General features: G+C 38.5%; 1 protein-coding gene across 4 annotated transcripts in view; it reads left to right on the top strand.

The window, feature by feature from the left end:
* The window catches only part of trit1 (tRNA isopentenyltransferase 1), a 48,430-nt gene that overhangs the window by 174 nt on the left and 23,992 nt on the right, over window positions 1–24,264 (top strand). Inside the window, exons 2-4 of one of the 4 annotated variants that reach the window (XM_079590156.1) lie at window positions 265–495; window positions 18,662–18,754; window positions 23,148–23,302. In XM_079590156.1, coding sequence (XP_079446282.1) covers window positions 349–495; window positions 18,662–18,754; window positions 23,148–23,302 — 395 coding nt within the window. In that variant the 5' untranslated portion in view covers window positions 265–348. Of the gene's footprint in view, window positions 1–264; window positions 496–18,661; window positions 18,755–21,365; window positions 22,235–23,147; window positions 23,303–24,264 lie in introns of those variants that run through there. The other 3 variants (XM_079590157.1, XM_079590159.1, XM_079590158.1) reach the window with 3 other exon arrangements.

Here is a 24,264-nt window from a genome sequence, read left to right on the forward strand (position 1 = left end):
TTCACTATACTAGTAACTAGCACTGTGTTATTAGCTAACATGATACTGAATGGGTCCTGAATGATGAAAATCTATACGTTTTCTCAACTTGATTCATCCGTGTCTGGAACACACAGTGCCATTTTATTGTCCATATATCTAGTTTTCCCAGTATTTTTTGTTTGATTAAAGAACTTTTGTCCTATCTCTGAATGAAACTCCATTGCCTTTCTGTACCTGCTATAATTGAATGCTTCGATCTCGTTCCTATGGAAACCGTTTTAGTTGCTTGGATACAGTTCCCTCCTCCGAGGCGAAGTCAACGCACATGCTCAGATCATTCCTGAGCCCTCCTGAGAGGTTGCTGTCATGGCGGCCGCCACGCGTGTACTCAAGAAAGGCATCGCTCCGTCTTTAGTGGTGATTTTAGGAGCCACTGGAACTGGCAAATCCAAACTGGCTATCGAGATCGGGAAAAGGCTGAATGGGGAAATTATAAGCGCTGATTCCATGCAGGTAAGTCGAGCGATCTGCTGCATCATCTGTCAAACAGGGAAGCACGTGAAAGGGCATTGCTATTAATAAATGACAGCTCGTTTTAAAACAGCAGGGCTGCAAAATTAAACCGTTAATGCTTTGTAATGTAACTGCGCAATTTGTCAAAGGTTTTACATGCAGATACTAGTTTTATAATGTGTTAAACCAGAAGATCAGCAGGCCAAAAGCATTTGGACTCAAAAAATATTTATACAGGCTTATAATTACCTTTCCTCCCGAAAATAGGCTGCAGGAAACGTCGTGTGAATGTTTTGACTAGCGCATCGTAAACGTTTGAGGATTTAAAGTTATTTTCTTTCCTCGTGCCCATCACTGGTCGCCATTTTTGACAATGCTCCACGCGCTCATAATTTATTAATTTGTCATAAAGTCGTGTATACTGATTCACTACCACCACTCTTATGACAAACAACATATAATAACTAGTTTATTATTTCGGGTGATTTGTTAATTGGCCGTATGCATCGATAATCTAAACGTGGTCATTGCTCAGTTTTCTGATCTGTTTTGATGGGTTTCACTAAATCTATAGAAAGTTAGTGACCACCTGCACTGTTCTACTAGTAAGTTTGAAGGATTTGTTTGGTTATGTTTGGATAATTTTGACCAAAGCAGTAGTTATCTTTAGCATGAGCTCAATAGGGCATGTTGCATAACAGTATGACTGGTTCTCCCTCCTGTCCACCATCTGATTGGCTACCTAACTTTATATTCAAACCAAAGTACATCAAGGAGAAAGCTGTCCATTAGCATTCCCATGAATCCCAATGGCATTTACACCACTGGCGCAGATACCCAGAGATGTCTGCCATCTTTGGCTCAAAACAACCTATCAGCAGAACTGATGGCAGTCACCTGAGCTGTGACATAAAAAGGAGCACATGGGGGAAAACATCTTTTATTTTAAGATCCCTGCAAAAAACAGAATAGCAAAAACCTTATAAATCTGGTACTAGTTATCAGGATTAATCCCATCCAAAATAAAAGATTTTACATAATTTATGTGTGTACTGTTAGGCCTACTTATTTTGTGTATATAAATGCACACATATATTTAAGAAATGGCCTACTTGCATGTATATACTGTATAAACATAATTCATATTTACATTTATTCATTTGGCAGACAATTTTCATTTTTGCAGTGTGTGTTGGTCTGCAGCTGGCGGCTGACTGTACGTTCACACCGCCGCCGACTTGAGCAGCAAAAAAGCTCTGGCCGCCTTGTCAAGGACGCTTGTCAAAAAGTACGGGGAATCTTGACGCTTTGGCCGCTCTGACGTAGCAGCATTCACAATGAAATGTAAACAGAAAAAACAAGCAATGCATTCGGCAGTTTAGGATATCACACAAGATTTGTCAACACAGAAAACATTTAATCACTGGAGAGTTTTTTTTTTCCCCGACACCATCTTATTAATTGATTTTGATTAATATGCGCGAGGGAGAGAGAGAGTAGACAGCGCTCGGGTGAGTGCGCGCGCGCGGCCAGGGCTCTCTCTCTCTGCTCGTTCTTATATATGCCCTGTCAAGCGTGCCCTGTTAAACTGACAGGACTTAAAAACACATGCAAATGATACACTTTCACTCTATGATGGTTAAACTGTACAATTAATTATTTTTTCTCGGAACTAATGTTTTGGTAGGAACGAAAGATCTCCCTATTAATCCATATTTGCTTCCTCTTTGTTTTAGTGATTTGCCGCTCACGTTCTAAAACCGGCTGCGTGGTGACGTCCCGTATAGGCTAGTTACAAAAATGGATTCGAACAGCCAGCTGATTTTATTTATTTATTAAATCGATTCTTGGACATTTCAGATCGATTCTGAATCGTTGCAAATGAGAATCTAGATTCTTCTGTGAATCGATTTTTTTGCACACCCCTATAGCATATTATAACTTTTGCAGCATCTCACCCATGAAACGGCATTCTAAAAACACGGCACTCAAGTAAAAAAAAAAGTTAAACTCTTATCTAATAACTTGGTGTTTTTCCCATTCCACTGCGTGTCTTGTTTAGTTTTTTACCCAATAACACATTCTGTGTGAAAAGCTGCTTAAGACTAGCGATGTGTTCTACGTTCATAAAGCGTGTCACGAGAGCGTTTAATCAGGTCCGCGTGCGCCATCGTGGTCTGATTGATTTAATTTTTTAACTGTTATCATTGCCATATTGTCAACATGTCTAAGTGTAACATTTGCTAACATTTTTATTCAAAACGTGATTTCTCGATAATAATAAAATTGTGGGGGAAAAAAACACGTGGCATAAAATTGTGGCTTCATCACTGTCTCCTCTCCACCAGTAAGCTGGTGTGTGGTGGGCGTTCTGGCGCAATATGGCTGCCGTCATATCATCCAGGTGGATGCTGCACATTGGTGGTGGTTGAGGAGATTCCCCCTTGTAAAGCGCTAGGCCTATATAAATGTAACAAATTATTATTATTAAAACTTTAAATTAGTTTTAATTGAAAAATGCGGGAAAAATCGCCCAGCCCTAGTTACAGCTATCTTTATATTTATCATTCTTGCTGTGAGCAGGCCTTTACATGTCTAATTTTATGTAGTAATTATGAATTATGCAGGTTCGCAAAAGCGACATTTTGAGTTTGAGTTGTTCCACAATCGTGGAATTGCAAGAGAACTGGAGGAACTGCTTTTTGCTAGGACTCATTACTCCATCAGTCAGATCTGAATTTTACAGTGGCTTAGTTTGCGGTGTAAGTAGAAGCTCATTGGTCACTGCCAGACCATTAACTCATCAGTACAAGGCTGAATCCGGATGCTTATTCGTTACTTTTTGACGTTTGACGACCTCTTTAAATAACGTGACTGCCCAGGCATGCATTACTTACTCACTTTAGCCTTACAAATGCATTTTGGTTTAATTTGACTCATCTAGTTGCCTTTGTGCCTATGGTATTCTTGCAAATATTGAGGAATTAGAATATAGCTTTACTGTGTCATTGTCAACTTTTATGCATTTCAAGAACTTTAGTTTTTCTACCAGATTATCCAGCTCTTTGCAGATGATCAGGTGAAATAGCTGAGATGCTGCATCCTCCACCAAGTCTGTGTCAGTAATAGATGAAAAGGCTTTGTCTGTATGGACTGCCTGGAAACAAGGCCTGGGAACTCAGGGGGTGGGCTTAGTGAAGGTTTGGTACTGCATTTGCATATAGGCCTGTCTATTATTCTCAATAGAAAGGGACTTTTCTGCTTTTGAATTTGGGTCAGTTTAATCATACATTAAAGCCTCAGTCAGGATGTGGAAATTTGGCCCATTCCCAAAGTTGAACTGGGTGTAGTTCATGTATTTTATTGTTTGAAAGTGTTTTAGGACATTTGATTAAAGGGGTCATGAACTGAGAATTCAAAATGTACCTTAATCTTTTGACAGTTAAGAGGTATACTATTAAAAAATACCCTATAAGTTTCAAAAATCAAAACTTTCTTGTTATTCCAAAAACTGAATTTTATTGAAACCATGGGCAGAAAACGACAGGATCTCAAAAGTGGAGACTTGTGACGTCACAGGGCAGCGAAAGACAGCCTTGGCTGAAGAATATCAACGCCTAAGTCTTAATCACCGTGTCTTTGGCCCTGCCCACTGGAGCATTAGTGAATGACATGAGAATCGACACAGGATCAATACCATTACCTTCCAAAGGATCCTAATTCTAGGAAAGTGTGTGTTTTTTCCAACAATTTGAAGGTCTTAGCAGTGCATTATGTTCGGTGCATTTCACTGTGGATTATTTGGCAATTCAGTCGTAGTTTCCTCGCAGGCTTTGCAAACAGACTTTTACGATATGGATCTGCCAGCAACACCACAAACATGCAAGTAACCATGTTTATTCCAATGCCTGATCTGTGATCAGTGATTTCTGATGTGCAAGTCAGAAATCTTCAGACAGATAATCTTTTCATTTAATAATCAATCACACAGCACAAGTTTATCTGGACACAAAACTCGTTATGAAATCAATGACGCTGTAACACTGCATAACGAAGCTTTTATTGTACTTTCATTGTTTGCATTGTTATTTGGTGAAATAACCATTCGTGAGAGTGCAGAAATTGCGTTGCAATAAGATCTTTTCATTCATGCGATCAACAGACTGTCATCTGCTCAATGGTCATCACTGCAAACTTTCCTGTGATGGAATAGCTCTAAATATTTTAAAAACTTCTCATGATTCGTTCATCTCGATAGCTGTAATAGTAAAAAACGTAGTAAAAGATATCGAGAGAGAGAGTTCCACATGTAATGCTTGCTATTTTATATGCAAACATGTCAGCCAATCACAGCAGTGGGCGTTTACACTGAAGTCTCATATAGACACGCCCCTTAAACAGAGTTCAAATCAGAGGCTAAAATCAGGGTAGATCTGATCAAATGCCTTTTATTTCTAAATTTATGAAAATTTTTGATGTAAAAATCATACTAACATCATAAGGGCACCCCAGGAAACATGAAATAATAAAATATTCCAGTTCATGACCCCTTTAAGTACTTTGACGTGTATAGTTGAAATGATGACAATTACGTAATATTTATAAATGCAGTACGTGATGTAGGCCTACCTGTTGATTGCATTATTGGCAAAGTGGCAATTTCTGTTACATAGTTTTCCTTAAATGTGACAATCATTTTCCACAATTTTTGTTTGTTGTTACTGCTATTTTATAGCTCCTTAAGGCGAGACACGGCAGGCAAAAACATCGTTTTTTTTTCACTGGTCAATTTTGAGATTTTGGGCTATTTGTCTTCAATAACATGTTTTCTTTCAGACTTGTGGTGAAAAAAAGTCCAAAATACACATTTAGGTATTTATTTTACTACACTTTGTCTATTTGCGTCAGTAGATTTCTCTGAAATTCAACAAAAGTTGGCGTTCTAAATCAACGCGCTGCTCCGCGATCTCTCTCTGCTTCCTTTTAATCACGCACATGTCTGGAAAGCTCTCTCTCTTCTGTACAATGCTGTCGGATCCAAATATGGTCATTTCCTTTTAATCAGTAACCAATCGTGAAAGTAAAATGGGCATTTAACCCTAAAAGCGAAATCTCATTGGCTGATGTCAATTTCTGACAACCTGATTCGTTCAGATGCATCACGTGACGCGCTCTGACACTCAGATGTGTGTTTTTGACTGTTTTTCTGCTCAGTTGAAGGCCATAAATGCTGTGTTTATAAGTTTTGATGTGATTTAGGTCGTTTGTATTGTTGTTGCTAATGATTTGATAAGATATTGTGTCAGTAAATAGTTGTTTCCACTAAAAAAGTATGATTTTTTACATTACAAATCTTTAAATGCCTTTTTCTCAAAATTACTTTTCTCTCATACTCCAAGTCCGAAATCTCCTCTTCAGTAGCACCTATACACACCAAACTTTCCAGTCTTGTACCTAGTTATATTATGAAGACAATTACAGAGGGATTTGTAAATATATTATTCCTAGCCTGATTTATATAACATTTTATTCCAAAAAACATGGCGAAAATACATTTTTTAAGGCTATTGACAGTATATTCTGTTTTACAGGATAACAAAAGTAGATATCCATAAATCCCTCTGTAATTTTTTCCCCATCTAATATGTGAACACAATGAAAAAAGAATTGTAAACCTGGCTTTATCCAATTCTGAGATTTCGTTTTTTAAAATATAGGCAAATTAGCGCATATTTAATTAGATAATGCCTAATTTGCATATTTAAACAATAAATTACAGAAAACTTGTAATACATTTTTTTCTCATCTTAATGTAGGTAATCAACTGGGAAAGTTTCATGGTGATATCTGCTAGTTACAAATATTTCCCTATTCACCTGTAGTGTCTCGCCTTAATTAGTTGCATTTTGCAACTTCTGTGCATAACGTCCTGCATGCTTGGACTACAGACATGAATGATACCTCAAATTTTTTGGCTTGTTGAAGAGAGATGTTTTATTCAACTTATTCTCAACGTAAGAGTGGGCACCGCAGAGAGCCCTTGAAACTTATATCCTGGCTGTTGTAAATAACAACAGCTTTAGTTTAAGTGCTTCTCATTAAAAGTTTGTGTAGATGGTGTATGATGTATCATAAGTGGAATCAAAAGAAAAAATTAACCAGAAAAGATTTCGATGTGATAGAAGGCGGAGCCTCCGTGCATACCTACCTATTATGTAATCACGGACCAAATTATTATTATTTTTTTTAAATGGTGTCACATCAGTTAGGCTAGTTCTTAGATTTCGCTTGAAGTAGCCTATATTGGGACGTTAAGTCAAAATTTACCCATTTTGAGAGACTGAAAACACTGGATCATGAACCGATAAAAGAACACCGTTTCACACTTCACTCTGAAACATACATCACATAGGCTATATTTAATTAAATTACAGCCTTTGTGATTTGTTAATCACACTAAGCCATGTCGCGCTTTCAGTTTCATTTTGATAAATTGTGCAGCCCTAGGTTTGGCCGTGGACTCTTGACTTAGCATCCACCCATAATACTCTAGCAACCGCACGGCAATACCACTCGCAACACCTTAGCAACCACATAGCAACTTTCGCAAAGGCAAACGTTATATTCCATAGAAAACGTGAAACTCTAGTTGTCCTTCTCTCATCCTTGAGGATGTATTGCTCTATTGAGAGTGGCATGGCTGTCACCTGGTGCAGTTAATTGGGTTACGCTAATAAAATTCCTCCCCTTGTGCTGCAGTGCAGTCGCATCCACTGCTCACACACTGAGCAGCAAGCTGGCTCCTTCAAGACCCCTCGCTGGTGTAACGCTCCACAAGAGACAAAGAGTCAATGAGAGCTTTGGATTGAGCTAGCAGTAGTAAATGTGTGCTTTATGTATTTGTAGAGTATATTTATAAGTATTGCATTTGTCCATCGATAAATAATGGATGTTTGTGCTAGGGCGAGTTGGGTTTTTTCATTGAGTTCTGAGCACTGTTGCAGGCTGGCTGCTGGGAAGCCGCTATTGACGTGCTGAATTGGTGCCTACACGCCTATTATGCGCAGAAGCTTTCATTGCACATTCAGTGGCCATGCAGCTTACACAGGGCACTATTTACATTTTGAATGGGAGTACTGTACGGAGGGGTAGAATGGGACTTAGCTGAGAGAACGACCGATTGTTCATGTGGTCAGGTTTTGGATTAAATATTTGAATAATGGTTTGTTAAATTCTGGTACCCAAATTCTTTCTGTTGGAGCGAGTAGTGACATGAAAGGTCAAGGGAGGGCAGGGTTCAATGGACCTCGGGTCGCCAAACTGCTCATGGGAACCCTGGCTGAGGTCACTCAAGGCTGTAACTGGAGAGAAGTAAGAAGGGATTTTAGATGCTTAGGTCATCCTGCTTTTCACACAAGGTCTTCAAGATCCCAACAGCCTTTTTAATAGGCCATTCACAAGAGTGAAGGTTCAGGAGACTTTAGCGCAAACGGTTATTAATGGACTTTAGTGGGTGTTTGGGCTTACTGGTGCGGAACCGATTGTACTACTCTTTGCTGGTGTCAGCTTTTGATCAGTGTAAAAGCAATCCAAAGGGTTTAAGGGTATCATGGTAACATGGATTACACAGAAACGAGACACCCCGGAAAAACCCGTACAAACACCCACGCTGTTGTTTGAGCTACAATGACCTGCTAAATGACTGAAGCCCAGTTATACTGAATGGTAACTAATAACACAAGAGTAGCCGTTAGGGATCCATAAAGCAGTTATTGTCCATAATTTGTAGATTATACGGTAACACTTTATTTCCATAGTCCACTTTAGTCATTCTACTACATTATAATCAGCTTTGCAACTACCAGTCATTAAAGTATTACACTGTCTGCTAACACTTTATTTTGATGGTCAACCAACAAACATTATACTGACTATAAATAACTTTGCAACTACATGTCAATTTATTCTAACCTGAGATTAGAAGTAGAGTTAGTAGAATGTCTAAAGTGGACTATCGAAATAGTGTAACCATTTATAGTATTATTACAAAGCAAAGTTTGAATTATTCAGCCAATTGACAGATAGCCAAATACATTTGGTCAAATACATGGTTGACCTGTATATTAGGCAGAGACTTTTAATCCGATTTTGGCTGTATTTACTAAGGGTCAAAAATCAAACTTGATTGAGGGTAGTGGGACGAAAGTATCTATTTTATAGAGCTGTGCGATTAATCATTAAATGATCTTGATTCAAATACCCACGCAATCTAACATGCAAATCTGTGTTGTAGCCGCTGCTGCTGACCCAGAGAGAGCAGCTGTCATGTAGACTACTATAGGTATGAAACGGCTTCACAAACAGACTTTTTAACTACACAGTATCAGTATTTCTGTTACAAGAATTCAAATCATCACAGAAGTACTTGGATAAAAGTTTAATTCAAATGAATTAAATATAATTTTTAAATAGACTGCAGCAATTATCATTTTGTCAGAACCTCTAGTAAATTACATATTGTTTTGTTTAGTTGTCTATTCAGAATCGGGAGAGAATTGTGATCTCTATTTTATACAAAAAAAAAATGTTGTTCTCATTTTATCCAGAACCGTGCAGCGGTTTTGATATGGCATAAAAGATCATCACATCCCTAGTTTTAGGCTTCTCTGTTTTAAATAAATGTCTTTAAACATCTGCTTAAATGTGAGGGAGCCACTGAGAAATGCAGAGAGATGCAATCATTCTGACTGAGTGACACATTATCACGTTTCACTCAGTGACCGTTCATAAGAACTTCTGCTAATAATTGGATCTCTGCTCTCAGCATAGTTCCATAAAATTTTAATTGAATTTTAATTTGTTTTTACCATCTTTCTCTTTTGTAACCTTTTCAGTGTCAGTCTAGAGCCCAGCAAACACTTGCTCTTTAGCCTGAGTTTTGTAGTAAATGCAGCTCGACTCTGAAACGTTTACTTTCACTTGATCGCCATTCTCCTATGATTACCAATTTACCAATCTCAGCTGTGCTTAAGAGTCTTGAAGGCCCATTCACATACTCAATAACCATTTACCTGAACTTTATTTAACCTTATGACCTAAAGTGAAGACTCTTTCAAAGACCGATTTGGACCGAAGGATTTGCTGCCTCTTTTCCATTCTCTTCCTTTAACTTTCCCCACATGACAAATGACAGGCCTTGACGCATCTGTGCTCTCCTGTTTCACGGGATAACCGTAATTCAAAGAGAATCATTTATCAACCTGATTTGAATACAGGACGCAGGCCTTTAAAGCATTTGTCTGATTTCTGCTCATTTTCTCAGAGCTCTTTGATAAGGTGTTGCACCTGTTTGAGCACTTGTTCGCACTAACATCACCCTGTGAGGTGGATTAATGGATCAGGCCTCAAAGCAGACAGAACCTGCTGTCTGAAAACTGCATGGACCGCGTTGGAAACCCACAGGAGCATTGCCATGTACATGTACCCAACAATTATTGCGATTAATCTGCTTTGCAAATGATTGCATTCCCAGAGGTTTAGTCATGTACAGTTGACACCATGTTCCCGATCTGTGAATTGATTGCATTTAATTTTTGCATAAATATTAGATTAGTTTTTGATGCAATAGTTCACCAAGGCATTATAATCATCATTTTAATGTCTTTCCCTTTACCTCATAATATTTATTTTTAGCTTTCATTTTTAGTCATTTTTAGCATTTATCAACGTATTTTCAGTTAGTTGCCAATGCAATATTTCATTAATATAAAATCAAGGCTTTTAAGTTTCAGGCTTTCATTTAATATTTGTTTTATTTCAGCTTTATTTAAATGAATGTAAATTCAATATTGATTTGATCGATATTGGTCAGTATTGTATATTTAATTGTGCATGTCATTTCCTCTGTTTTTACATTTTAGATTACGTTTGTCATCCTCTGTTACTCTTCAAAAACACTAATTTAATAAAACCGTAATCTTAAGCAAATCTGATCTTTCATACTGTACATAATGTTGTGCTGTCTAAAATTATGCGTAACAACCAAAATCAATAGTTTTAAATTTTATTGTTTTGTTTTTAATTTATTTAGACACAATAAAAAAATAAATAAAAATGCTTTGGTAATCGACTGGCATATAATTTTGTGCTTTTTTTCTTCTGTGGAACACGTCACACACACACAAACAACTTTTGAAGAATGTTCTGTTACACTATTTCGATGGTCCACTTTAGACATTCTACTAGCTATTAAAGGTAAGAATTGGCAAAAATGTGACGATTTGATAGTATTGCGATATTTGGGCCACGATTCAATAATATTATTGTGATACTTAACATTGCGATACAGCAAGTATTGCGATTCGATTATGCTATATATTGCGATTCATGCCCCCCATATTATTCAAAGGCATTACAAAAAATTAGGAAAATATGACTGATCAACTCACTTCAAATGTCACTTTTAATTCTGTGAACATCATCTTCTACACATTAACTGAAGTGCAAAAACTTGTCCTTGGTGAGCGAAACTCTCAAGCGCTCCGTGTTCAGCGAGTGGAAATATCTAAACTTATAGGCCTACTTGGCATCTAACACACACTGACGAGTAAAATCTAAGAATTTATTAGCCAATGGCTAATGATATACATTATTTAGTCGCCCAGAGTGAGATTTACTCGCATTGTAGAGGGTTGCATTTTCAGTTGAATTTGCTGTTGAATGCACGACAACAAAGCACCGCAACAAGCGCCACTTTGTGGATGTAATGCGCAAATGTAAATTATTAGACTAAATTTCGAGAAAACCGAAAGTAAAACAGATAATTTTATAATTAAATATTGCGATAATTTGCGCTACTGTATCGATATAATTGCATGTGCAAAATATCGCGATACTGAACAGAATAGATTTTTTCCCCCACCACTACTAGCTACAAGTAACTTTTCAACTACAGTCATGGCCAGAATTATTGGTTCTCTTGGCAAATATGAGCTAAGAAGCCTATGAAAATAAATCTGTATTAATCCTTTTGATCTTTTATTAAAAAATTCACCAAAATCAAACCATCCATTGAAGTAAAACAATAAAAAATTTGTAAAGTGAACAATCGAAATAGTTACTGAGTGTGCATGCAGCTCTTTTCCATAAAACAGAAATGATGAATGACCAGGTGCACCATAAAAGAATGACAGGAAATCTGAACTATACGCTGTTTGATATGAGAGCAGGCAATGACATTAATGACAAAAAAGTTTTGCTCTATGTACAGATTCATGTGATTCTTTTCGTAGGTTCCACTGCCAAAATCAACAGCATTCAGGTTTGAAAAGACATGAGAAAATTATGAAAATTTAAATTTTTGGCTGAACTATTCCTGTAAACATCTGCCAAATGATTTCTAACGTAAGGATGCAGATGAAAAGAGAAGGGTTAATGTGACCTTTTATGCATTTGATGGGTCGAGTCAGTTTGTCTGCGTTTACTCAGGCGCTAAATGCTATTGGAAGGAACCATTTCCCCCCTTTTGCCAAACACACCAGCAGCTAAATTCAATTTGAGTTGAATGAATGAAATCCAATTGTGTCAGTCTGTCTGGCCTCGTAGGACTGGCGGCACAGCACATGCCCGCTGTGACGTCTGCATTCATCCTGGTGTCTGAGAAACCTCGCCAGTGCTCGAGATCTGTCTGATAACCAGTTAAACCATGACTCTAGTCTCTCTGAGCAGCCTGAAGCGAGAAATAGAAGTGATGTCTCTCATTTATTCTCCATTGCTCATCTCCTCTGGCACCCTGTTCTGTCCTACTGGAAAAGCCTGAAATGGGGTGCGGAAATGGGTTAGTTGTGGGTGGGGTGTTGTGTGTGTGTGTGTGTGTGGTGCGATTCAGAAAGCCTCCACAAATGATGACTGCATAATGGCGCTAAAGCAAGGAGAAAGAGCGAGATCGTGAATGATTTATTAGCCTGGCTTCACTGAGCCATTCCTGGAGGAGAGAAGGAACGGATGGAAAGATGCAGGAGAGTGGGGCAGCGTGAATGACTGCACGGTTAGGGCGTTGAAGCTGTGTAGTGGGGGGTACGGTGCTGGAGAATCTCAGTTTGTAGTTTCCACCCCTGATACAGAAGCACCAGTCTTCTTTTTATCCTCATTCATCCTCATTGCCATAATTATGTCATGCATTTATTTTGTACAGCATCTTGTTGAGGAGTGGTGTGCTATTACTTTCCTAAGCACTTCATGAACTAACAGTTTTCATCTAGTAGTAGTAGGGTTGCACGGCATTAGGAAAAAATATATTACGATATTTTGTTTTTCTGCAATGAATGATTAGGGTGATTATTTTGCTGCCAATTCCATCTGCATAGGGAAAAAACCCTCTACAAGAATCAACTCGAACCATAAAATTAACTGATTTAAGAACTTGAGTTTTCTTCGGCCACATTCACACTAGGTTTGGTCAATTCCATATGACTATAAAATAATTATAATTATTATTAGGGTTGTTATGCTAAAGCCGGGTTCACACTGTATGATTTTGGCCATGATTTGGCTGTCTGCTACACATTCTGAGAGTCCTAAAAGACTGCTCTGATCCTGGGCCAAAATCTGAAGCCTTTGATTGCTAGTAGTTTGACATGTTCGTTGACAGCCGTTTAATGACCATTGTGATCAAATTTGACCTCAGATAAAATTCTGGCAGTGTTTTGAGCACAGTCCTGCATTGTGACTTGTCCTACGACTACCATTAAATCAAAAACCAATAGGAGTGCAGAATCTGATGACACAATTAGTGAGACAACAATAAACCACCACTTGCTCCACACACATAGATGTCTTAATTTTTTATTTTTTATTTATTTATTTAGAAATGCAATAATTGCAATTTTCTTGTCCAATTCAGATTTTTCGCCGATTCATACTTATTTTTTGTAAGTGTGACTTGCCGATACAGATTTGTATCATGACTGATCAGTGGTGCACGCTTTTGGTGTGAGCGCAAAACCTGCTGGAATTAGCGAATGAGGCGAGTGAGTGAAAGGAGGCGGGTCTGTGACACTTCGCCGTTGGACAGAAGATAGCCGGAACGTGCATCTGACGCTATTGCCTGTGCTGCTGACAGCAAAATGGACCGCCTCGGAATTGGAAAGATGTGAGACTGACTGACCGGCCGGTCACCGGTCTGGGGACAATCATACGGAAAATCGGCCAATTCTGGTCCCTGGCCGGTCAGTTCATCTCATTTTCGTTTCAAGAAAAGCCATGATCAAAATTAGCTTCTGAGATTGTTTTTGTTTGCTAGCCACCATTTCTATTCCGCATGTAAATGCAGCTCACAGTAACTGAACACATCACGGATGATGATGTGGAACTCCGGACACATTACTGCAATATGGCACACATTTATTTACATAGAACACACTATTTTAACTCGCAAAGTAATTAATATTCAAAAGTAGTAAATACTCAGAGTACAACATGCGAAAACAATTTTTGATATTTAGTATGTTGTCTTGACTAATAAATCCATTTTTGACCCGCGTCAGCTTTCTGTTATACCGTCACTCCTCCTCTCCAGTCCTCGTACTCAATGACCCTTCCCCCTGTATGAATTGTGGGGAGCAGCTGTCTCGTGCGTGGCCTGAGGTGCTGTGTGGTTCAGCCACGGCCGGCTGTAATAGCTCAACACTAAAGCCATTGTCTGGGGACTCGTCTGAGTGTTTGCGGTGTGGGTCACTGGATTCAATACACACTTTTTGCTCATTCACCCCCTTTTCTTTTGCTATCTGTCTCCCTCTAATTTTTGAATTCTCTCATTCTCACACAAAGAAAAATTGTCCCTAGCCCATTAGGGCTGTGGTCGGCAAACACACAACCTTGTGACCACTTTATCGGCCGTCTCTTCCTCACTTTTTGTTTGTGATGAACGCTTGGATTCTGACACCATGTTGCAACTGTTCCTACCACATAAATGCTGGTATTGTCTGGTAATTTTGGTAATTTTTTTTTTACAATGTGTAAATGTGGATGTGAAATATGGAGTCCACATTTGCTCTGTTCCTGTTTTCACTCCTCTCTTTCACTCCCTCCTCTATGGACCAGTTGTCCTCATTAATAATGAGTTTCAATTAGACACTCTGGCTCTCTAGAACATGTACACACACACACACGCACGCATGCAGGCAGGCAGCTGGATGGGATTAGATGCCTGCCATTCAAGTCATGGAAGGGCATGTGACCCAACAGCAGGACTTCACCACCACGACATCAACAAGGCAAACCGAGGCAATCGCAACAGCATTGTAAATAAGAATCATCAATAATCTTAATCAATCAAATCAAACATGTCTCAGCAGAAAAAAGTGAGATGAAGGTTAGAAAACTAGTTGGCTAAAATGTGATTCAAACTAAAATTAGGCTGAGAGGAAGTATACATTTTTCGCCGTGTTTTACAGTGAAATTTTTCAACAGATTTCCAGTAGACAAAAATCTCTCAATTTTCTCTTTGTTTGCAAAAAACTGTAAATTCTGTCAAATACGTTCCTTGTATAACAGTAATGTTGTAATGAACATTTAAAATGTCTGTCTGCAAGTTTTCTGTGGACAAAATATTCCACAATCTTTACAATTGACAAAAAGGTACACAATAGCACAACACGTTGAACAAACTGTGCTTCCATTTGATTCAAACAAAAATGAGTTTTTGTACTGTTGTGTGAAACATCTTTCCAAAACATTCATAATGGACAAAAATCTCACTAGTCCTAAAAGTAGGGGTGCACGATATATCGAATCAATATCGTTATCGCGATATCATGTTGCCCGATATTATATCGAAAGTCTCACGATAATTCGCAATATTTTGTTTATCATGCGTCCGACATGCACCTCTCGAAAAATACACTTTGTTTCTCTCAATATGACTCTAGTCGCTACTCGCTCCAAAGCTAATCGCCGTCACTCTCTCACTTCTCCCTCGCTCTGCCACACAGTCCCCACACACACACTTGCCGGCTCGACGCACACACCAGCGCACAAGTATAAACATCAGGCCACCTGTCCGCTTCATGTGTTTTCTCAGATCGGATAGCTATCTGATTTATCAAAACGATTCCATGTACACCTGGTCACATAAATGTGTTTTTGCAAAACGGATATAAATCCAATCTTCAATTCCCGCGCGATATATGCAGATTTAATGGAGTTCACGTCACCGAAAGCAACAGTTATGAGCTGCATTTTATTGATCGTCAGCTAAAATTTCGAAATCAAAGACCGCAATAAGAGAGAGCGGCAACAGCACTGGTAAGATAATTTAATTTATTTACTTTTAATGAAGATGATTCTGTGTTGAGTGTCTGCGACTTACTTTCACTTTGATTCGCGATAGTTTGCACGTTGGCTTGATGAATCGATGCTCAGCTGCGGTGATGTGCGCTGCAGTAGCGTCGTCATATCTGGCTATAACATGACATATAACCTATAACACGCTCTCTCACATTAAAATTTTTGCATTTTTGTTTGGAGTATAATTTACATGTGGTTTCAACAACCAGATGCACTTGTCCAGATTCGTCTGGAATGCGGCCCAGACCTCCAGAAGTGGTTTGAGCGATCGGAATTGAAATATCGAAATTAATATCGATATTGCAATATTCATTATCGATATCGCAATATCACATTTTGTCAATACCGTGCACCCCTACCTAAAAGTTAGCTTTTTTTGTGAGAAAGTTGTGGTCAATTCGCAACAAACAGTTTGCAGTGAAGCACGGAACCTAATGTTTATTAAACGTTTGCCAGGAACACATTTTTTATTTTATATAACAGTCTTCAATAAGACATTTTAAAATGTCTTCGCAAATTTTCAGTGACAAAACATTCCCGTTTTCATCTGTATAATGATTGACAACAAGGTGCACAACACTGACGATTACTTCCGTTCTTCAAAGGAATGTTTGCATTTGCGTCAGATTAAATATGCTGACTATTTTAACTAGCCTACTAGGGCGAAAAAATTAATTACTGGAGAAGGGACGACTGGTCAGAAGGCTGGAGCACAGGGTGGGCTCAATATCGGTTAGAGGCTGGTACTGAGCCAAACGGAAGGGGGTGACAAACGGGTGCAGGGAACAAAACACGCTAATGCCGGCAACACTTAAGAAACGCGGCCCCAAATGAGAGCCACATGACTAGGCTCGGCATTCACTGGGCCTTCTGTCCTTCTTTGCCACACACATACCTCCCCCCCCATCTTTTTCTTGTTCTGTTATGTCTTTGTCATTTTAATCTTATCCTGAACTTGGGCAGTTCATACATGCTATGGACTCTAAACAGCCTCTCGGAATAATGGACGAAAATATACACCGTTTGTTTATTTTTTTATATATGGTAGTTTATATATAGATTTCTTTTTTGGTTGTTGGTTATGAAATTTTAGTGGTCAAACTCAATGTTTTGTCTTGAGATCTAACCCTGATGTTGGATATAAAAATCATTTTATAAATATTTTGCTGCAAATCAAGGTTGTGCCAATTTTTATTTAACATTTGCCAGGAATTTTGAGAATTGTTGTTATTTGTGCAATGTAATAGTAGCACATTTTCAGCACATCAGGTGCTGTTTACACCGTTGTAGAACATTTTGTTAGTCCATGTCACCTGACCTGATATGCCCTCGCTAGTGAGCTGTGTGGACTTCCCAGCATGCTGATATCTTAGTTCATGCGCTCTCATGTATTGATCCCTCTTAATGCAACTATCAGTTGAGTTCATGGAGATGAGGATCTACAGTCTCAATGTTCTTTGTCAGTGCTGTAGTGTTTCTAGTGGTCCTAAAATGCTGCTATCGTAGTAGCTCACAAGGTTTTGGAAGGGAGCATGTGACTGTCCATCCAGCCCATTTATGGAAACTAACAAGGCACGTTAACAAATGATCGCTTATGAACGTTCACATATCAACATGTATTTAGCATCTTGACTTGATGAACTTCAGTTTTAACAAATTGTTTTTGGCAATAGTGTTAGAGTGACCAGCGTTGTGTTCTGTATTCAAAATCTACATTTATGAAAGTTTATGTAGCTGTTGGTAAACTCCCCAACTCAGTGATTTGGTTTTATTTCAAGATAAAAAATAAAGCAGATGTTATTGATTCCAAGTTTTCTTAGTTAGTGGCCTGTAAAGTCGAAATATTGCATTCAAGAGGGCTGGCTCTGAAAAGCAGGCGTTTTTACTTGCTCAGTAAAAAACAGAATGGAAGTAACATGCCAAGTTCTGCGGCGATAAAGACCTTCTGCAAGTTTTAATCGCACTCCTTTATTAGCGTTTACCATTCCTCCTCTGGAGAGAATGGGCTGAATTCATGTCTCTCCATATTTGCTGTTGTCCCCCTTCACCTCACCAAGATTTTGCTGGCAGGGATGTCCTGTGGAGAACACAGGGGAAACGATCTTAATAATTCAGTAGCATTTCTTTCTAACTTGCCGAAATGGGCACGCAAGGGCAGAGGAGTTACGGTAAGCTGGACTGAATTTAGCCATGGCTGTGCACGCATGCCTTGACGTTGAAATCCTGCTGTGGCTCCTGAAATGTTTCTTGAGTGACCACACAGCAACACTTTATGGTGACCACTTGTGGACTGATGCCACATAACTAGGGTAGGGAATCGAGAACTGGTTCTTATTTATTCGGATACTGTCTGGAACTCAGTGTGCACCGTGGGGCACCGGGTTCATTGCCCTAAGGACGGCCCTGCGCACATTTCTTTCTACTTCTGCATGATAGTCAAATAAACAAAAACAAATCTAAGGTACTAAACCAAAGTACTAAATCATTAAGGCACTGGGTCGAGAACCAAAATTGCTAAATCAGTCCCATGTTAAAAAAACAAAACATCTACAGTCCCTTTTGTCATGAAGAATCATGACTAGGTATGTAGGACAGAGTAAGGAAGTGCCCGTGACCTGTTTTTACCTGTCACACTGGACCCAGTTTTTGAAATGGGCCTGTTTAAGTATTCATGTAGTGATCATGTCATGATAAACCAAGCGAAAACAGTAATGTGGTCTATGAAGCATGTGACATTTGCTTCTTCTTCAAGATTTCTATCTTATATGACCTGGATTAACCTTCTTGATGCTTCATTGATCTGGTTGGTTTCTCACTGCAGGTTTACAAAGGACTGGACATCATCACCAATAAGGTTACAGAGGAGGAGCAAGCCCAGTGTCGCCATCACATGATCAGCTTTGTGGATCCATTGGTTAGTGGATACACAGTGGTGGACTTCAGGAACAAGGCCTTGTCTCTCATATCCTTTCTGATATGCTCAACCAACCCTCCATAATAAAATTCCAGACTCCTCCAGATTGAATGCAATTATTTAAGGCCTTTGTAAATGCCCATGTGACTCTTATTAACTGTTGTTTTTTTAAATAAATCAGGCATGAGATTCACAAAGCGCTCTTTAACTCGCTTGTGAAGTAAAGACTGTTAACATCAAGGATGACTATACTGCCCTACAAAGCAAAAAGGCAGTAACTACGCAGAGTGCAGAACTGAGAAAAATGACTTTAAAGTTATCCTGTGTCATCCAGCCTAAGTAGTTGTAGGTAGATTATTACCATTTTTCTCCAAAACGACACACATTTGAGATAAGATGTTTTGTCACATAACAAAGGATGCCCTGAATGTCATGAAAATGATAATAACTCATTTTTGACCAAAAATGCAGTTACTGCTTTTTTGCTTTGTAGGGCAGTATAACTATAAAGTTATAACAATTGGTCTAGTTCTATGAGAATAGTGAAGTTTACTACACAGCTATAATGATTATGATACAGCGGAATAATATTGGAATCACTTTCAGAATATTTAAAAAAAATTTTCCAACTGAGGAACGACAAAAATTGACAGCCAATCGGAGTTCACCCGATATTAAAGAGCTTGTGCATGTTGGTGTGGACTCAATATATCATTATATAAATTTGTTTTGTGAACGGGTTTTCTGTGATTTTAAAATATACACAGTGAAGCATTGAGTGGTTACTGTGTTTACAATTCTTACTGCGGTTACAAAACTTCCTTACTGAACGGCGAGTCATTTTTTAATTTCTACATAGTCTGTAACCCTGATTGGGCAACTAGTTGGCCATTTTGCCCGATCCATACACCCTATAATTGATGGTTGCTGAGATTCATTTGGTTGACAAGTTTAGTTGGCAGGCCCTTCTAAATATAAATGCTTATTTTGTCTCTGCAGATGAAATTAATGGGCCATTACTCGGCCTTTTAAGATATCATCTGCAAACTTCTTAATGATCATTCTGAGTAATTGTTCTTTTAAAATGTCATCGCCTCCCTGACATCAGTGACACAGCTTTTGTAAGACTGCTCCTTGTTTGAATGCAAATCCCCATATTTTAATTTCACATCTTTTGTGGAATGTGGCATTTCCCAGCGTGCCACACAAATGGCTCTGGCATTTTATGAGTGGGTGCTGGGTTGTACTCCCTCGGCATGGTCTTTTAGTAAATGCAAGGGCATAACTGGAAATGCGTGTACCAGAGACGGAGAGAGACGCATCGCTGTCCTCGTTTTCCCCGCCCTCCTCCTGCAGATGTTTGCTGAGAGATGAGGAGGATATTAATAGCTGAGGGAGATGCTGTGAGGAGGTGGGGCGGCTCTCGCAGTGTCTGGAGGAACGCTGTCGCAGACACCTCAGACGCTCATGCACAAGAAATGAGGAGTGGCAGGTGGAGAGCTTCTCAGTCTCGCCTTGCTGAAGAGCAGTGATAACCACTATACAACACGCTAAAATAGGGCTGCGGACCAAATACAAAAAGTAATCATTAAGATTATTTCTGCACGATATTACGAAATACAATATGGCATAGTCTGGTTTGTCAAATTGCTGAGGCTGTGATTTAATGAAATAAATGCACTACCGGTCTCAGTGACGAATTTACACACCTGATATCATGAGCTGTTTGCATGTAAATGGACACACAGGGACGAGCTTCACACTGAAATAAGCACAGCATATTTTTATTTGTCGGTATCCTGTCAAAATAGATTGTTACTGTTTGAAAATGAACAATTTAAGATGTAAATATTAATATTGTAACTTGTTTATAATATTTATATAAATATTTATATAAAAACAAAATATTGATATAAAAATATTTTATTACTTGATTATTTTACACTACAATAATGTTATTATATTGTTTATTAATATTGTTTATTGTTTTTAAAAGAAGTCTCTTATGCTCACCTAGGCTGCATTTATTTGATTTAAAATACAGCAACAAAAATATTTGAAATGTATATATAATTTATTTGAAATTAATTATTTTGTAACTTTATACATGTCTTTACTGTAACTTGATCAATTTAATGCATCCTTCCTTGCTGAATAAAGTATTGACCCCCCCACCCAAAAAAACCCAACTAATTTTTACTGACCCCAAACTTTTGACCGGTAGTGTATAATGTTACAAAAGGCTTTCTATTTCAGATAATGCTGTTCTTTTGAACTTTCATCAAATCTTTTTTTTTTTTGTACAAAAAAAATGTGTAGGATTTACGTTGTAAGAAATCACTAGTCATTTTTTACAATTAATTATAAAGGAATGGCAAGTAAAATTAATTTTAACATGAAATTTTGAAGTAAATAAACGGATATAGCATTACATTCTAAATCGTACTCCAATAGTCTTTTCATTCAAAACTTAGATAATTCATCATTATATATTCATAGAATAATTCAGCCCTAAAAATATTTTGCCATTTAAAAAAGTGTCTTGGGAAAAAAATATAATATATTTTTTTCATTTTCTATGCAGAGATACTCTCCAACAAAATCACCCCACTCACTCTTGAATGGCTTATTCTTTCCAAATACAGCTATTCAAGTTATCTGGTGAAAAATCTGTTTTTTTTTTCTTTTTTAATATCACTTTTACAGAAAAACACATCACAATATCATTTTTTTCCAATATCGTGCAGCCTCAATTAGGAGTTGTTTTTGTCATAATCTTCAGTTATAACCATCCAGAGATGCTTGACTATTCTTTCTCTTTCTCGCAATCTCGTCCCCACCCCTTTCCTTGTGTCTTTCTCTCACTTCCTTCTCTTCTCTCCTCCTCTTTTGTTTTCTCTCCCTCCCTCCCCAGGGATGCAGAGTGATGCAGATGGGGTGGACAGCGTTTGGCCAGACTGCTTTGATTTTAATGCATGTGACCTGGAAGTGTGTCTGTGTCCGTGTTTGTCCATTTCGTGTGAGGGAGAGTGCTGATGCGCCTTCTCGTATTAAAGCGGTTAATGAATTGCTCCATGGAGCTTCTGACGACATTTATTAAAATCTTCAGCAGAATCCCAGCAGTCATGTTGAACTGACTGCCCTCTCACAGCACCAGGCCTGGACATTACATGAATTATTGTTAGAGCATCTATAGATCTGAGAATATGAAATTGCTTTTCACCCGCCGAGTTCTATAGCAGTGGTGTACTCTACAATCTAACCCAATGTGGTTGCACATGTATGATCATTGTGCATAATTTATGTATTGCTTGTAACTGTGGCATCAAAGGATGTTTATTTGAAAAATGATGTTTGACTTCCTTAATGTGGTACATAGAGGACATGCATCATCGGAAAAAGCTGCCCATCATTGTTGGAGGCACAAACTACTACATTGAATCAATTTTATGGAATGTGCTTATCGACACGGGGGTAAATGTGAGTTTTAATGCTTTCTGATTATAAAGAATTGTTCTGAACCTAGTCATCTGCCTGCGTGGGCAGCATTTTAAAGTCGCAATGTAACAAAAGTAGACATGGCTCTTTTCTTCAGTATCGTGACGTACATTCTAATGAAACAGATTATCGAAAAAGAAAAAATGTGGGATGGGGACTTGGTTCTATGCACCAGTTGTTGAATGGATGATATCTAAATTATGCTGCTGTCTAAGATGCCTCGTGTTTTGCGAAGAGAGAAGAAAATCAGAATGCATTAAAGTATTGATTTAAAAAGTCAAGCATAATAAAAATTGATTATTTTAGAGTGCCGTTTATTGGAGGATCATACTGTTAGCAACATGCTAACATCAAAATATGGACCCTTTTCACAGTCAGATTCATTTCCACAAAATTGACGTCATAATGAAGTTTTTAATGTGCATTTATAATACTATACTTTGTGTAATATTACCTTGGCTTTACATTTCAGAAAACTCTTGAGTGTTTCTAATACAACGGCTTAGGGAGTGATGGCAAATATTTCTCTCTTCTGACCATCATAATCAATCTTTTGATATTTGTCCTCTTTGGGAAAATCATACAATTGTGGATTTTGTCTTTTGCTATTTGAGCAGTAGAAGTTTACTTAAGGAGTTGACTGTGTAAGTTTACCCAACTATCACGTCATGCACATCTATTGTAGACAGATTGACTGATTATAATGAGTTTGATTCCCTTTTGTCTCATCGTGTCACTCCGCTAGTGTCTTAGACACTGTGTTAAAAGGCGGTATGCAACGAGGCAGCTCACTAAATTTGAAACGGAGCTAGTAAGTCATAGTAATATTAAAAGGCTTTCTGTGCATCTATTGGCAGAGATGATCTAAACGAGTCCTCCTCTGTCTGACCTACAGCAGGGGAGTGACACAGAATCCGAAAATGGTGGGACTCCTGAATCAAAAGGGGAGCTTGAGAAACTGGGTGGTCCTGAACTTCACAGACGTTTGAAGGAGGTGGACCCTGACATGGCCGCCATATTGCACCCTCATGACGCACGCAAGATTGCAAGGTAATTATTTCAGTGATCGCACAAAACGGAGACAACTTCATTTACCTCATCCACAGACCAACATGGTATTATCAGGAAGTATTTGCAAGAATTCTATGACTCTGAATGTCTACTTTCAAACAGTTGGCTAACTTTGTACAGTGTGTAAGTAATGCTGCATTAAATTCAGGGTTTAAGTTCATTCAAATGGACAACTTGGGTCTTGGACCAGCTGGTCTGGCTCTTTGGAATAAGTTTGGCTTTGGATCTGAAGGGTCTTTGTATTAGGGGGTCTGGTAATGGTCTGGGTCATGAAACATCTAGTCTTGACTCCAGCACTTTGTGTGCAAATAAACCTATTTTCTTAATGAGTACCCATTCTGAGGTGTTGAAGTTCCTGGTGCTGGAACCTACATCCTTCTCAGATACCAGCCCAGATCTTAGTCCACGTCACTTTATTTACTGCACCCTTCTCATTTTTTCCTCTTTCAATTATGTCAGTCTTTTCTTAGCCTTGTTGTTTTTTCCCCCTCATACATTTCTCTTAAAAGGAGCAGAATTAAAGTGAACTTGGGTAGAAACCTTAGCATACGATCTTGTGGTAAATTTTGCCATTTGTTGGGCTGCATCTATTTTTCCACCTGTGTGGGAGAACTGATGGCTGTGGCTTCCAGGCGTGTTACACACGTTTTCACATGCTTCAATTGGTGTTTGATTGGTGTCAAGGGGCCGATTAGCACCTCTTAGAACTATGTGCTTGTTTAATTGATGCCAGCCTGTTTGCCACTGCGTCTACAGTATTGCTGCGGTAGAAGAGCTTCTCTCCCACAGTTAAGAGTGCTCCTCCTCACTGATATCAGCTGCTTCTGAGGAAATGACTTGCTTGAAGTCCCATGAACCCTCTCTTCAGCGTGACCAAACTTAAACTTCATTATTTGTGTTTTTTGTAGTTCGTTCTTGTTTGGTATATGGCGTGCTCTTTC

This window comes from Phoxinus phoxinus (genome assembly GCF_949152265.1).
Source record: "Phoxinus phoxinus genome assembly, chromosome: 19".
Taxonomy (NCBI): domain Eukaryota; kingdom Metazoa; phylum Chordata; class Actinopteri; order Cypriniformes; family Leuciscidae; genus Phoxinus; species Phoxinus phoxinus.